Raw genomic sequence first — 16471 nt, forward strand, 5'->3', positions numbered from 1 at the left:
GAGATCTGTGGGGCTAGGAGTGACTGGAGTTTTCCAAAGAAGGGGCAGAATTAGCTGGAGTGAGATTACCAACTGGGATAGAGGCAGCTGGCATGTTGGCCAATGCTGGGACTGTGAATGTACATAGGTCTTTGACAACAAGCCAGGATTATACACCATCAAAAGGAGCTGTCTTCTTTTTCTTGATAGCATTCTTCAACTCTTCTACTTGTGCATAAGCTCTTGCTAAGGCACATTGGTCCTCTTTGTCAGCACCCTCCTCTAGGTCTTTGTCAACTAGATAGGAGGAGGGGTGTAAGTCGACTTGATATTCCAAGGCATCCTCATTGCTGAAGAACATTGTGCTGATGAGATGGGGAGGAGTATTGTGCCTGCAGGACAAGGTTGACTGCTGGCTGGGCCACTGAACTGAGATGAGGTTTGCCAAGGCAATGATCAAGTTGTGCATTGTAAGGAAGTTGTCAATCTTTTCTTTGAAATTCTGACCCACAGCTGTCCTAGGAATGTCAGAGCTGTTGGGCATGAAAACTCTTCTCCCAATCAGGGAGCATTTCCCAGCTTGTACATATTTGTAACACAGTGCACACTCTGCAGTTTGGTGGCCATCTGTTCCCCCACAGAAGAAACACTGCAGATCAAAAGAACAGCAGAATTGGCCTTCTTGTCCTTGCTGAAGATGCAGGGCAGAGACCAGTTGTTGAGCAACATGGACATACTCTCATTTCAAGATAGTTGGAACAGTCAATGAGGAAGTTGGAGTGGAATTCTGGGGACACAGTGCTAACAAGTCTGGCTGAGGGAGGTTCTGTTTGGCTCCACTGAGGAGATAGTTGGCATGTTTGTAGACCATATTGAATTCCCATGGTTCATCAATGTCATGATCTAGGTCAGAGAGTTGCAATTGCATGAGCAATGAATTCTGGAACCTTGGGGGAACCCCTTCAAGGAATTTCTTCTTCTTCTGAATGAGGCTAAGGATGCATCAGAATTCTCAGATGAATTTCCCAAGATCTTCCAGACACTGCATAGGCTTCTGAACCTGATGGTAGAGTGGAGTTTCAAGGTTGGCTTTAGTATAGCAGCAATCCTTCACTGAGGCACCTGGATAGTAGTTCAGGAGTTCTTTGGAGAATGCATCCCAGTCATTGAAGGAATTTGTTGCAGTGTCTAAGGTGGAGCAAAATTTCACCTTGTTGTGGTCAGCATAACAAATGACCCAGTGGATCTTATCTTTTCTGGAAATGAGACCAGCATTGTGACAGAGTTGTTCAATGTCTCCAGGGTAATGGGTGATATCTTTGGTATGCCCAGAATACTTTGGGGCTTTGTTGGAACCCCAGAGCAGCATATCTTTTGCTCCAGACATTATGCAAAGTGGTGCAGGGATCTGGATCGGAATTTGGGGGATGGTAGGAGCAGAATTTGAGAGAGATCAGGAAAAGGTATTCTGTACAGGTATTCGAGTGGAAAGGGTGATAGCAGAATTTACAATTAGGGAATAGGAAGGAAGGAGAAGCTGTTCAGTGGCTACTTCTGAATCACTGGATGGTGAGGGTGATGAAGAAGTTAGTTCTGAAAGAGGTGAAAGTTCTTGATGCTCAGCAGGAGGAGTGAAAGGTTCATCAAAGTTAAAACCTCCAGTAAATACTGGATAAAACACTGGGGACTCTGGGCTCTGAAAGATCTCATCTAAACTGAGATCTGAGTCTATTGTGTGTGGCTCTGAAATATCTCTGGGATCAGCCACTGGGATTAAGATTTCTGATGAATCTTCAAGTTCAGTTCTTTGACAAGGGGGTTGTAAGGATCTCCTTTCCAGATCTACAGACCCCTCATGGTGGGCTCCAAAATGTTGTGGGACATGACTTCTGCAAAGTGTGTGACTAGGGGAAAGCTGAAGGGAGAATTCCCTGGGATCATCCCAAGGGGTGCTGAGTGGAAGGAGAAGTCAAGGGCTACTCTAGAAGGGCTGGGGAATATGTGCAACAATCGCAGAATTTAATGCTGATGGGTTGTTGACATGTGAGCAACTGTGAGTTGGGTATACAGAATTCCAGGAGGCAGATATGTGACAAGAAGATTGAAGCTGAGTCGAGGGGAACACAAGGAAGGGCACAATAGACTGGAAAATGCAGGTGGTGCAGGGAAATTGGAGACACTGTAGATGCTGTAGACTCAATAGACACTTTTACACTCTAAGAACTCTTGAACTTGTGAAACACACAAGATAGTGACTCCAAAGTGGGTGGTATTTTTCCAACACTATGGCAGAATTATATAGTACAAGGGACATAGGTACAAGTCTGAGTAAAGTGGGGCAGAAAAACTAAAAGACCAGAAAATAAAAGAAAGGATGACAGATGTCAGTGAAGTACAGATGAAATGGTCCAATGAGTGGTAAACAAGAGTAAAATGGGACAAAGGTAAGGAGGTACCTTCCAACAGAACAAGGATATGTGTGCAGGTGAGAGGTGGAGCTATTGGGAAGGTGGAAGTGCAGGGAGGGCAGAGCCTACTGGCATGGAGAATGGCTTGCAGAATTTGGGGTGACAGGGGCAACTGGAGTTTTTTTTAGAGGAAACTGGCATGGATGGGTGGTCATGTGGCTGGGCAGTGCCTTAGCTACTGAATTCCAGATGACTCTGGGCAAATTTGGAATTTTCAGATCAGCTTATTGATGACTGGGCAACATCTGAAGGTCAGGAGAAACTCCAAAGCTGAAAGGGGTTGGGAGGAAACATGAGGCCATGAGTGGGAAGAATCCCAAAAGCATAGAGCAATAGGGGTTTGTCACAGAGGCAGCAGAATTTGTTCAAATACCCATTATTACTGAGGCTTGTGCCCAGTGTCAGAAACTGAAGAGAAAAATATACTGGGCACACATTGCTAAGTGTGCAAAATTGGTAAACAAAGATAAACAATGTCACAATAACACACAACACTGAATGTGAAGAAAGTGAACATAGTGGCTTTGAATCAGTGCTGAAAATGATAGAATAAAGAAATAAAATGGAGAAAGAGGTGCAGAAGCACCATCATTAACAGAATTTACTGACAGATTCTTGTTTCAGCCTCAGGGAGTATATGGCTCCCTACAATGGTTTGTCAATGATCATCATAATCCATGCAAGGATAGTAAGTTTTGAGTTCTTCCACAAACCCTTCCCACTCTCCTTTTGTCACTGCATCTAAGGTTGCCCAGAGCTCTTCAAGAGGTCAGCATAGTAGCCTGCATCTTCACATAGTTGCTCAATGTCCTCCATAAAATGCAGGAGGTCACATGGTTCCCCCAAGGAGGATGGTACTTTGGCTGTGTTACAGAGGGGCATCTCCTTCCTTCCCAAGGACATCTGTGGTCCAAGTGGCATGTTGGTAGTATATGTGGCAGTTCCCAACTTGGAGAGAGGGAACAGTAAAAGGTGCAGGAATTGGGACAATGGATTCTCTAGTGATGGTAAGGGATGCATGACCTTGGGAGAGAGTGGGCACAATGATGACTGAAGTGAGGTAAGCAAGGAGAGTGAGGACTCTGGTGCCCTTATTGTGATGAGTGGCTTGTCAGCTCCAAGTAGCTTGCCTGGGGTGGTTTGCATCAGGAGAGGGTCTCTGGGTTATGTAGGTGGGGCAACACTGTTGTCCAGCTCAAGTGCTCCTGGGAAATCCAGCCTTTCAATGAGTGTAGAAAAGGGCAGAATGGGTGTATTTTGTGGCATGAAGAGGAATGGAACTAGTTTGTTTGGTTCATCAGAGCCTGATCACTGGGGGGATGAAATGGAAAGCCTGCTTAGTGGTTCAACAAGGATGTTGAGATCCAGGATAGAGAAGGAGAGGGAGTTAAAGATCTAGAGCCAGAACTAAGGTTCCCTTGCAGTGGGCTCCAAAGGATGTGGGGAGAGGTATCTCTCCTGCTAAGATATGTACAAGTGGCTGTAGGCGAGTTGATGAGTCAGCCAAGGGTTGCCTGGGAACCTAGACTATCACAAGAGTGAGATGAGACAGGTGGATGCAAGACAAGGGGAAAATGGGTGTCAGAGTTGTCTCAAGATATTTAGTCATTATGTCTTCAGAGATTTCTCCTATTAAATTCCAAGTGGGGTCTGCCAAAAGGTGTCCTTCCTGTACAGTACCTCCTAACTAAATAGTATAATGGGAGCAGAAGGGTTCACAGGGTAGAACAAGCACACTCAGGGTGACAGACTCAAGCAACATCAACCCACAGAGAGAGGCCCTGACAAAACTGCAGTGGAGGAAAAGACCTGACCAGGTTCCAAGTAGTGTGCCAAGTAAGAGTGACATGCTATTCCAATAATCATGCAGTTGAAAGTGAAACAATGCAAAACAAAAGAACAAGAAAGAGCTATTGAGTTCAGTGGTCAAATCCATGACACTTCTCCTCCATCAAACACTTGCTGTTGCTTCAAATGACCATCAATTGTTGGTGAACCACCACACTACCATTTGCACTGCTGTTGCTTTCTGCAGTCATTCATATGCATTTTGTACTTCTAAACTTGATAGATTTTGCTTGTACTTGTTGTGTACTCCTGCAACACCCAAGAAACAGACCAGATCCCCATTCATGATGAAGAACACCTGCCCTTTGGTTCAAGAATAGACAAAGGGGTCCCTGCATTCATGTGGGTTGAATGTAGTGTTGGGCATAGATAGGATGGATTCAGCATTGAGTGGGGGTGTGCCATTGGGATCAAGTGTCCACATGGGGCTGTGCATTGTGTGGTTACATTCTGTTGTCACATATATGGGGAGGAGAGCATGGTGTAGACTCTCATTGAATGTAGCTGTAGCACTCTTTGGGTCTAGTTTGGGCTCACTCAATGTGGTAGAGGGGTAAAAGGGGAAGAGGGATGAGTTTGTCCTCTGTGAGTAGGTGCATGTATGTGACATTCCCAATGCAGGTATAATCAAACAGATTATTGTTGTTGCTGATCTGGATGTGCACTTGGCTGCATCAATATGCTTGGTGTGAACCAAATGGCCTCTCCAGATAGGGCAGGACATTGGCTGTGACAGCTGCATTGATGATGGCTTGGGGGTCCTTCAATGTTGGCCTTGAGGTAGACAGAGGGATCTTCCATACTGCACTGTAGTAAAACAGCCCATACAGTGAGGGACAAAATATGCTCAAAGTTCACATTCCTTCACTATACAGTGTTATGGTATGTTGTGACTCTTTGTTTTCATTTGTTTACAATTTTTGTGCACTTAGTAGTTATGTGTGCCCAATGTATTTTCTCTTGAGTCTCTGGCACTGGGCACAAGGCCTACCTAGTGGGATATTTTAACACCTCCAATACTTAGTCTCTTACACTGGGCACCAGAGATCTCCAGTTGTGATTATTTAACATAACAAATGTAAACAATAAACAAAAGCAAACCAAGGACACTTGGAGTGAAGCCAGGTGTTCACTACATGTCTGTAGGATTAGAAAGAAATAGAACCAAAGGAGAAAATGTGGTCCAAGATTCACAGGCACCTAATATGAACACATGGGGCTCATTTCTTGCTCTGCTACCTCCATGACATGCCAGACCTGCTGATAAACCATCTTGGCCTGCAAGGATTGCAGGGGTAAACCTCCACTGGGTGGGGATCAGATTGAGACCTTGCATGTTGTGACCTAACAGGAGGTATGGGGATTCAGTTTGATTCAGTCACTGCAGTGGGCAGGTTATTGTTACCTGGATCATTGTTTGGAGTTAGTACCTGGTTGTTAATGATGGTGCTTCTGCACCTCTTTCTTCATTTTATTTCTTTATTCTATCATTTTCAGCACTGATTCAAAGCCACTATGTTTGCTTTCTTCACATTCAGTGTTGTGTGTTATTGTGATACTGTTTATCTTTATTTACCAATTTTGCACACTTAGCAATGTGTGCCCAGTGTATTTTTCTCTTCAGTCTCTGACACTGGGCACCAGGCCTAAAAGTTGGGTCGATTGAACACTGGTTGCAAATGCCAAGTTTCTCTGTATTTTTCTTATTGGTTTGTCCTAATCACTTTTACCTTGATCTAACAACAGACATCCAATTGGCACTGTTGTAGGAAAAGTTCAAGTAGCTGTATAATACGAGCTAGATGGCTTAGATAACAACAATAAAAAAATGAAGGGAACAAATTGCTCGTCCCAAGGGATTCTGGACTGTCGAGACTAGAAGGTGAGACCTGGTGCTTTGTAGCAGTAGTGGTTCGTGATGTGTGTGGCGTGGTCTGCAGAATAGTACTGGTGATGCGAGCAGTGTGAGCAGTATACATAGTTCATGCGTGGCAGAATGTGAGACATGCAGTATAGACAAAGTGTAAAGGAAACTTGTGGTGACCTTCCAAGTGCCAAAAGGTATCATTCTGTACCTAAGTACAGGGCTTTATAGTCCGGACAAACCTGGAACCTAAGTAAGACAGGGTACAGTAAGGGAAAGCTGCACGACAGCGCATACACAGAAGACAGGCCAAAACAGAGGCCAAGGGTATACTACAAGCACTAAAGGAATAGAGACCGTGATAAGAGAAAGAGTCCAAGGAAAAACAACAACCGGAGCACAGCAGCCACGGGTATAGCATCGCGTGAGAGGGAGCAAGGGCGTGGGAAGGTAGCATGTGAACAACAGTGAATGCGAGAGGGGAGCGGATGTAACAGTAGTCATGGAATGGTTAATGATAGGGGCTTATGTGTCCAGGGAATGCGGATTCCTCACACTGTGCACCAGGAATGATCAATTTCTTCAACACTAATGATTCTGTTCACCCCTGCTGCCAGCACATTATCTTAGACAGAGCATAATATAGGAGGGTGGAGAAACAGTCCTGGGTGGAATCACAGGAGTTGTCATTATGTGGGGGAGCAACTTCAGAAAGCTGTCAAGGAAGCACTAAGTAGAGACACAGTCAAGACAAAGGATTAAGTATCTGGTGGGAGGCAAAATGATGCCAAGACACCATTCCCTTGTCATTCCCACTCAAATCCCCCACCAGCTGATGGTTCCCATCATAAGTGACCCTCTGCACATCCAGCCCATGTGAAGACCACAGTGCAGCATCCACAAAATAAAGTACTAACTGATGATAATGGGAGGGAAAGCAATGGCCATGATTCTGATGATGAAGCTGATGAAGATACTTATTTTCCCACCCTATCCAATTCAAAGAAATCAACAACATCCCTGAATAGTGAGCTGCCCACTGTAACTTGTATTCACAGCAAACCCTGATCTGCACTCAGGGACCAAGTACACAACTGAACTATGGGACTACTCAGAATACATGGATGAAGATGGATTGGAGAGCATTCCTTTCATTGACCACCCAACTGAGGAGGGGTCAATGAGTAGAAAAAAAGGTGGCAAGCTGAAATCCACCCTGAAGTGCAGACACAAGGCAAGTTTGGTCATGTTGAATCAGCTGTTATGGCTAACAAGTTTGCACTGTGTGTTAAGCAGGCTCTGTCAGAATTGAGTGAGCCAGACATGAATTGACATTGACCTGGGGCCAAATACTTGTCCAAGTCCAACAATAATGGATCCACAACCACCCATGCAGCATCTGCAAATGTGAAACAGGGTGTCCCTGGGAGCACCTGGAAGTCACCTTGAGTCAGACAGGCCCCTGCAAGGCCAGATGCAGATGTGCCATCTGTTGCATTAAATGCAACCAAACAGGGAATTGAACCCTGGACCTCCCAGGTTTTGACTGGGTGCTCTAACCACTAAGCTATTTGGTCAAGATATCTTGGCTTACTTGGTGTGGTTTAACCACCAAGTGCTAGTAGGGCCTAGCATTGCTGAGTACTGGAGTATTACACTTGCAACACCATCTCCTGATGCACAGAGATCATGGAAGCAAACAGGCAGCAATTGGAAGCAGAAGTAGTTGTCAAATCCCTCAAAAAGTCAGAGCAGGAAATCTGTTTGGAACTTGTGTCTGGTCCATAGAGGGCTTGGCCTAGTTTTACACCTTAGAATACAAGTTTAAGGCATGTACAAATGTCCTGCATGTCCCTGACATGTGCAATAATCTATTATTTGTGTTATATCTCTGTTGCAATAAGGGGATGGTGAGTGAGTCTTCTGTGCCAGAGATCAAGATCCATTGGCAGAGTGGATGCTGCAGAGGCAAATTCAGTGATAGGGGGGATGGTCTCCCCCTCAAGGAAGGCTGAGTTTTTCTCCAAAATTTGCACAATGAAGAGGGTATGGTGAGGGTGCTGTGTTAATGCAATCTGTGAAGAATTGATGCCCACATTGAAGCCCTTATTGCAACAGAGATATAACACAGATAGTAGATTATTGCATCCTAAACAGCCTCCACATGGGTCCTTTGTTCACTACAAAGTGCCAGGTAGAGCTCTCCAGCTGCTCAGTCTGCTCTGGGGTCCCATTTAGAGCAAGCTTTGGTTTTGGACTCATCTGGACACTTTTCAGAACCATTAACAATGGTCCACAGGCCTTTAGTGTGCAGGAAGGCCTTCATTTCACCTTTCCAGGTGTTGTAGTTCAAAGAAGTGAGTTTTGTGACTGAGAACAATGAGTGGGAGTGTTCTTCAGTCATGGTAGTGAGAATGGGGCAAAAGGAGTGATTGGGAGGTGGATGGGGTGAGTCTGGAGGGTGAGAGGGCAAAGAAAAATTGACAGAGGGCAAGAATGTGGTCTGAGGCAGTCAAGAATTTGCACAGAGGTGGATGACATGGCAAATGGCACATTGGGAAAGTCCTAGGGCATGGGGCTCATAACCTGTTCAATTACCCACAAGTTCAGGCCTCTAGTGCCCAGTGTAAGAGACTGAAGGAAAACTTCACTGGGCACACAGCAGTAAGTACACAAAAATGATAAACAAAGATAAACAATAAACAAAAACAAACCAAGGACACTAAGAGTGAAGCTAAGTGTCCAATACTAGTCTGTAGGGTCAACAGGAAATATAACAAAGTGAGAAATGCCAACTCTGAGGTGCACAGGCACCTAATGTGAACATTGTCATGTGGATCTTTCACTAGAAAATTAGTTTGTTCATTAGCTTGAAGGGCAATTGTGCCAACTGACCACCTGTGATTCCATGCTCTGTGGGAGGGTTGGCACCCTTTCCAGCAGGAACTGATCCAACAAGTTTTTGCATCAATCTATAGCCAAGAGGCATTTGTTGTTGAACTTGGAGAGAAATCATACCCACTCACTGGCCATGATGTAGTTAGTTTTTTTTAGAAGTAATGGACAAGTTATCCTGAGATGAGAAGACTGAGTTTGAGTTGGGCCAACCCTACCCATAGTCCACTATTGACACTTCAGGTAACCAATTTTCATAAGCATTTAGGCTGAAGTTTTTCTACAAATCATCCAAGCTAAAAGCCACTCAGACCAGGTCATCCCAGGGACATCTGGCCATGTCCCAGGGCTATTTGCAGTGTGCAGGACCTGGGATGTCCCATAATCCCAGCCCCCTGGTAATATATTTTGGGCTGTCCCATGGCTGCCTTAGGTGTCAGGGGTCCTCAACTGCAAAAGTGCAGCTCACACCCACATTGGAATGCCAGCTTTCAATCACAAACACATTGCTGTTATGATCATCATCCAGACAATGAGCATACCTATCAAACTGGGGGGGTGGATGAAAACATTACCCTCCCAAAAAAACATGTGCTATACATATTAAGTGATATATGAAGACTACTGGGCAATGAGTGTGTTTGTGTGATGCCATCTGCAGAATTGTACAATGTGGATGAAGGTGAACCTGTCAATTACTAAAGGTTAATGGATTCAGAATCCCCCCAATAGTATTGTAAGTTCTTGCATTTGTTACAACAGTCACTCCTTACTAGGATCACTACTTTTGTTTCCAACTTACAGTTGAGGTGCATACATACATACATAGTATCAAAATGATTCTATTGTGGGGGATGAGCATGTGAGTGCCCCACTGGCATAGGATGCTATATGATCCAATTGGCACAGGGCCCCATGCCAAGGACAGTGGGATGCCCCTTGATAGCTTTGGAGGCCACTGTGAGACATCCCACCCCCCCTTCCATAGGCCAGTGGGATGTCCCATCATAGCTTCAGAGGCTACTGGGGGACATCCCATCCCCCTTCCATAGGCCAATGGGATGGCCCATGGTAGCTTTGGAAGCTACTGTGGGACATCCCACCCCCCCTTCCAGAGGTCAGTGGGATGTCCCATCATAGCTTCAGAGGCTACTGTGGGACATCCCACCCCCCCCTTCCATAGGCCAATGGGATGTCCCATGATAGCTTCAGAGGCTACTGTGGGACATCCCACCCCCTTTCTTGAGGCCAGTAGCATGTTTCATCATAGCTTTGGAGGTTACTGGGGGCCATCCCCCCAATTCTGCATACTCCTGGTATATTAAAATACCTCAGATGCCATGGGAACTCATCTAATGAATTTTTCAGAGACATACAAGACTAGCTTTACTACCTACACAGTCTTTTACTTGGAGATGATGGGAGATCCATATCTAATACATCTAATTCCCAGTCATCTGCCCATGAGAACTCTGTCAATGACATCTCACTGAACTGTTGGTGATATTCATCTGCAAGAGCAAATTCCTCAGCAACACACAGCAAGTCATCATCAAGTACTTCATCATCCCCATCATCATTTTTAGATTCCAAGTCCTCCCATCCCACCTCTTCATTTCTGTCCATGTCCATGATGAGTGGTGCATAATCCATATTCCTCCATTCTTCAACCCTTGCCTCCCAGCTCTCATCAGCACCTCCTGGAAAGTCCCTCAATTTTTTCTGCCACAAGAGACTCAGACTTGCTAATGCTGAAGCCCTGCAGTCCAGTTCATATGCAAGATCTGCACCTGATTTTCATTCAATTGTCTTAATACATTCAATGACACAACAGCTCTCTTACCTGCATCCACTCTGCATTTCTCCAGCCATCTCCATTCTTCTGAGTGCCATTCCATTAAGCTTTTTCTTTCATACAGGAGCCTCCTTTCCTCCTCCTCACACCTCTTCAGCTCAAGGAGTGACCTGATCCCCAAGTGCACCCTTTCATCAGCTAACCAAGCTGGTGGCAATCCCACAGAATCATCCTCAAGACCAATATCCTGCCAGATATCATCATCCACATCTAGTTTGAACAAACCATCCCTTTGGATCAGTATAGGTGCTATGGCTCCTTGAGGGGCTTTCCCCTGGTGGGTGAGAGCTACCAACTGCAAACACAAATTATTGTAGGAGGTAGAAAGCTTGACAATTCCAGGTTCTTGTCACTGGACAGATCCTTCCACATGGATTTGAAGTTTTTGTTCTTCAAAGCAGTCAACCACAAGAGGCAAATGCTTAAGAGCACCACTTACCACTAACTGTCTGGTGGTAAGACCGTTCTAGTCTCTCTAATTCAAACTTTCATTGACACAGACAGTCTCAGATATGCTTCTTGATTGCCAATGCATGCATACACAGCTGAATGCTTTGAATTCAATCAATGTATAAATCTAGAAGAGGAAGAACCACAAGCCTGAAGAGAGGAACCATTCTGGAGCCTGGAAAGCTCTGTTCCAGTGATTTCTGAGTTGCCATCATTTGCATTATAAAATTTTCTGTGGCTTTTGCAGAGTACCCTTAATTTACTGTCAGCTCACAGCAAGAGGAATCACTTATACAGGAAGCTTACAAGATGCTGGCTTGGTTTGTACCAAAACCTGAGCCTCCCATTCAGCTTGAAGTGTCTGAATATTGATTCCAGATCTTCTTAGACCCTTTTTTGCAGAAGCCTTTTTTTCTTGACAGTGGTTCCAGCACTGCAAAAGCCACTGGCCAAGACCAGTAAGACTCTTCATGTCAAGATAGTGCACCTGGGAGTCAATGACAAAGAGGCATTGATGATACTGAATAAAATATTAGCCTGCATTTTGTGACACAACTAACTGCATACCCCAGAAACTTGCAGAGATGGTATTAGTGGCTTAATTGAACTCCAAAATCGCTCACAACCCTCTCCATCAGAAAGTCCAAACCCTTCTCATTTCCAAGGGTGATAGATGAGCTGGCAAGCCCATTGATGACCAAAGGCATGAAAGACTGATATAGCAAAAGAAATTTGGGGCAGAAATGGCCCAAGGTAGCCCCACTTTCTGCAGCTCTGTTCAAGCTGACAGCCTATGTCGTATAACAGCCCAATGTGAAAATCATCAGGGAGGTGACTGAATAATGATTTGATAAGGGCAAGTGCATAGTGTTGCTTCTCCCCTGATGAAGTCATGTTGGCAAGGTAAATAACACAATCATGACAACAGAGTAGGGCCATAACTCCAGTTTCTGAAAAGAATTGGGTACTTGCCTATACCACCATCAGAATATTGCAGACAGGTTAAATGATTAAGCTCACTTTCTGACATCTCTCATCAGCTGCAGTGAAGGATTCATTACAACCCTTGAGGACTGATGGTGGTATCCTCATACCCCACTCAAATCTATCCTCATCTCCACAACTCTTCTTAGAAGACTGACCACTCCTCTTTTGCATTGATGCCTTTGTCCTTCTCAAACTTTCAACCTCACATTCCATAGTATCAATGTCTTCTTGTGACAGAAAAACTGAACCTGTAGGGTTTACTGGATCATCCTGTTGACTTCTTCTACATTTCTGGGTAAAGCAAGCATCAATGCAAGCAATTGCGTCAGGATCAGAGGAGCTAGGACCCAAGACTATTTAGTAAGATTATGTATGTGCACCAAGAAACATACCTATTATTATTTTTCCAGTTGTGACTACCAAAGCACAATGGACAACACTTTCATAGGTATTCCAAAGGCCATGTCCTTGAAATTGAGACATCTGGAGGGTGGTGAGAGGATGATGGAACTGCAGGGAGGATGTCAGCTGGTGGGGTTGCAGCACTTTCCAGGTGTTGTTGAACATATTCATCAACTGAGATTTCCAGGATGCAATACCAGTGGTATGCATTACTAAACCTTCAATGTATACCTTCCTGTAAGTATCATTAGCAAACATCATTAATAGATATGGATGGAAATAGTTAAAAGCATGCATTGACTTGATAAACACAGCACAAGATCAGATCTGCAGACATGTGCACATTCATACAACCACAGTGCAATCATTCATTAGACACAAACACAAAGTCCCAATAGGTTAGACATACACAAAACTGTAGTCTCATAATCACAACATAAATGAAAACAGTGGATACAGAATATAATCATTGGGACAGAATTCAGACACAAACATTTATGTCTACCTTGTAGCCCATGCTAGCAAGATATGCTTCAAGGGACTTGCACCATGCAGAAATGTTTGGGGGCATGCACATAAAGACCTGCCTGACCAGACTCAGAAGCTGTAAACTGACAGCAAGGGTTGGCCCCAGTGGCACAGATGGAAAGTACCCCATCTGCAGGAGCTGAAGTGCCACTGGTGCACATGGACAGACAGTGAGATCAACCATTTGCAAACCTGGCACAAGACATATTTCTAAGTAGAGAGGAACACATGCAATGAAATCTTACCATTGAAACTAACACAAAGAACCTTCAACTGTTGAGAAACACAACTACACTCTGGTCACTCATAGTCAATGCAGTGCTGGAAATTTCTAGAGAGCCATTGATATGCAAGATAGGGCTCAATAAGTGAGGGGATGGTTTCAGATGACCACTGCTGCCATTGTCTCATTTTCTTGTGAGCATTGCAGGATGGCAAGGATGGTGGGACAAAAAAGTCATCATGACTGACATGTTGATAAATTTACCCAGCCTTAAGGCCTTGTGCCCAGTGTCAGAGACTGAATTCAACAGCTAAGTAGTGACATTACCTTGTGCCCAGTGTCAGAGACTGAAGAGAAAATACACTGGGCACATACAACTGCTAAGTGCGCAAAAATGGTAAACAAGGGAAAACAAACAGTCACAACATATTGTTAATATATCCCAATGCTCAGCACTATGTGCACAGAGTCAGTAACTAAATTGTTGTCTATGTAGTTTTACACACCTATGTGCACAGAGTCAGTAACTAAAGAACAAGATACTCTGTGCACAGTAAAAATGCGAACACTGAACAAACAAAGAACAACTGATGAAAATAAGTGAACACATCATTAATATGGAAGGTGGGGGACCTGGCAATTAGTCTGAGGTGCACAGGCACTAATAGCAACACTCCCCCCTGATTGTGCACCTCTGCACATTAAGAACTCCCACTTGATGCACCTAGTCCTAGCATCTGACAGAAGTTGATCACCTTGGCCTTGGACAGTGGTTTGGTCATCAGATCAGCAGCTTGGGCATCAGTGGGGACAAAGGTGGGCGCAATGAGGTTGTCCTGGACTGCATCTCTAAGCCAGTAGAAGCAGAGATCAAGTTGCTTCATTCTGCCATGGTGTTCAGGATTCTTGGCCACAGAGATTGCAGATTGGTTGTCCATGTGCAGCACAGAGGGAGAAGACAGTGGAGAAGCGATTTCAGAGAGTAAATTTCGAAGCCACTTGATCTCCTTGCCTGCCTGGACAGCTGCTATGTATTCTGCCTCAGTGGTAGATAGAGCAACGACGTTTTGAAGCTTGGAACACCAGGAGATTGCACCAGTGCCCATCTTGACAACATATCCACCTGTAGAGCGACCAGTATCCTTGCAGCCACCATGATCTGCATCAGAGAAGGTGGTGAAGGGCTCAGAGGTTGAAGGATCAGGAGAATAGGTCAGGGAATAGTCCAGAGTACCCTTGATATAGCGCATTAGGTGCTTCACAGCCTGCCAATGAACCCAGCCAGGATTGGAGTTGAATCTGGCCAGAACTCCGACAGTATAGGCGATGTCTGGGCGGGTAGTGGTGGCAAGGTACATCAGAGCACCTACAGCAGAGAGATAGGGTACTTGGCGCATTTTCTCGATTTCTGAGGCATCCTGGGGAGACTGGGAGCAAGAGAGGCGAAGATTTGGCTCCATGGGTGTAGATAGTGGCTTGCAGTCAGCCATGCCAAATCTTTCCAGTAAATCCAGGCAGTACTGGCGCTGGGAGAGCGAAATCGAGCGATTGGGGCGATCTCTGTCAATTTTGATGCCCAGGAGTTGGGTGGTAGGTCCTAGATCTCGCAGTTTGAAGTGCTGGCTAAGTTGGGAGATGAAGGAGTCTATGGCAGCTTCAGAAGACGAAGCAAGAGTCATATCATCCACAAAAACAGGCAAGATGATGGAGACACCATCCTGTTGCTATTAGTGCCTGTGCACCTCAGACTAATTGCCAGGTCCCCCACCTTCCATATTAATGATGTGTTCACTTATTTTCATCAGTTGTTCTTTGTTTGTTCAGTGTTCGCATTTTTACTGTGCACAGAGTATCTTGTTCTTTAGTTACTGACTCTGTGCACATAGGTGTGTAAAACTACATAGACAACAATTTAGTTACTGACTCTGTGCACATAGTGCTGAGCATTGGGATATATTAACAGGTTATGAGCCCCGCGCCTTAGGACTCTCTGGACACGTCATTTGCCACGTCATCCACCTCTGCGCAATTTTCCATACTTCCTGGACCTATCCCTCGCTCTCTAGCCCTATATTTGTCGCCAGAAGCCCCAGAACTCACCCATTGCATCTGTGTCTTGCCAACATGAGTGAAGACATCACCACTGCTGCCCTCTCCATTACCCAGCTCACTGCCTCCAACTATGCTGCCTGGAACAGCGAAATGAAGGCCTTCCTGCGCTCTAAAGGACTGTGGACCATTGTCAGTGGTACTGAAAAGCGCCCTCCTGTCTCTGAAAGCGATCTGTGCCTCCAATGGGACCTCAGAGCGAACCAAGCAGCTGGAGCACTGTATCTAGCCATCTCTGGTCGCTTCAGAACCCTTATTGAACCTGTTGAGGATCACCCAGATCTCATTTGGTCAACCCTGGCTACTATCCATCTCCAGGAGCCTCCCATTGCTACAAGTCAAGCCCCCATACCTTCCAATTCGCTCCAACAGCCCATGTCTATGCATAGGCGATGTATACACAGCCAAAACCTGCCCCCAATTGCTGAGTTTGCTGGAAATGCAAGTTTTCGCTCCACAGATCCCTCCTCGCCTCTCTACCCCCTCCAACTCGATGCAGATGTCCACTGGAATGCAGATACTGGTGCCACTGCACACATGACCCCTCATCGCCACTGGCTGCGCAATTACACCCCCAAATGTGTCCCTGTGAGACTGGCAGACAACAAATTGGTATACTCTGCTGGAGTTGGGTCTGTGGTGTTTGTGCCTGTGGTCAGAGGCCAGAAGCGTCGCCCTGTGGAGATCACCAATGTCCTGCATGTCCCTGACCTGCGCAACAACCTGCTCTCTGTCTTATATCTCTGTCGCAACAGGGGCTTCTCTGCTAGCATCAATTCTGCGCAGATATCCTTTAGACGCCCCCCTGGGCCTGTCCTCTTCATTGCAAGAATTATGGACAACAATAGCGCTTTCCTGGAGGG

The 16471-nt window shown here is 45.3% G+C and overlaps 2 protein-coding genes and 1 non-coding gene across 3 annotated transcripts; all 3 read right to left on the reverse strand.

Annotated features, from left to right (window-relative positions):
• Positions 1–7663: 7663 nt before the first annotated feature.
• On the reverse strand, positions 7664–7736 carry F5J12DRAFT_t156. Its single transcript has one exon. It is a non-coding gene; the product is annotated as a tRNA-Phe (tRNA).
• Positions 7737–10385: 2649 nt separating this feature from the next.
• F5J12DRAFT_895283 (uncharacterized protein) lies at positions 10386–10686 on the reverse strand (the record flags this gene model as incomplete). The annotated part of the gene is made up of 2 exons (XM_051747815.1): positions 10386–10406; positions 10495–10686. The coding sequence occupies 2 exons, from the start codon at positions 10684–10686 to the stop codon at positions 10386–10388; spliced, it is 213 nt and encodes a 70-aa protein (XP_051597618.1).
• Positions 10687–12013: 1327 nt separating this feature from the next.
• F5J12DRAFT_906815 (uncharacterized protein) lies at positions 12014–12451 on the reverse strand (the record flags this gene model as incomplete). Its single annotated transcript, XM_051748825.1, has 2 exons — positions 12014–12331; positions 12380–12451. The coding sequence occupies 2 exons, from the start codon at positions 12449–12451 to the stop codon at positions 12014–12016; spliced, it is 390 nt and encodes a 129-aa protein (XP_051597619.1).
• Positions 12452–16471: the final 4020 nt, after the last annotated feature.

Source organism: Pisolithus orientalis, assembly GCF_024613125.1.
Source record: "Pisolithus orientalis strain OTSU chromosome Unknown F5J12scaffold_28, whole genome shotgun sequence".
NCBI lineage: Eukaryota > Fungi > Basidiomycota > Agaricomycetes > Boletales > Pisolithaceae > Pisolithus > Pisolithus orientalis.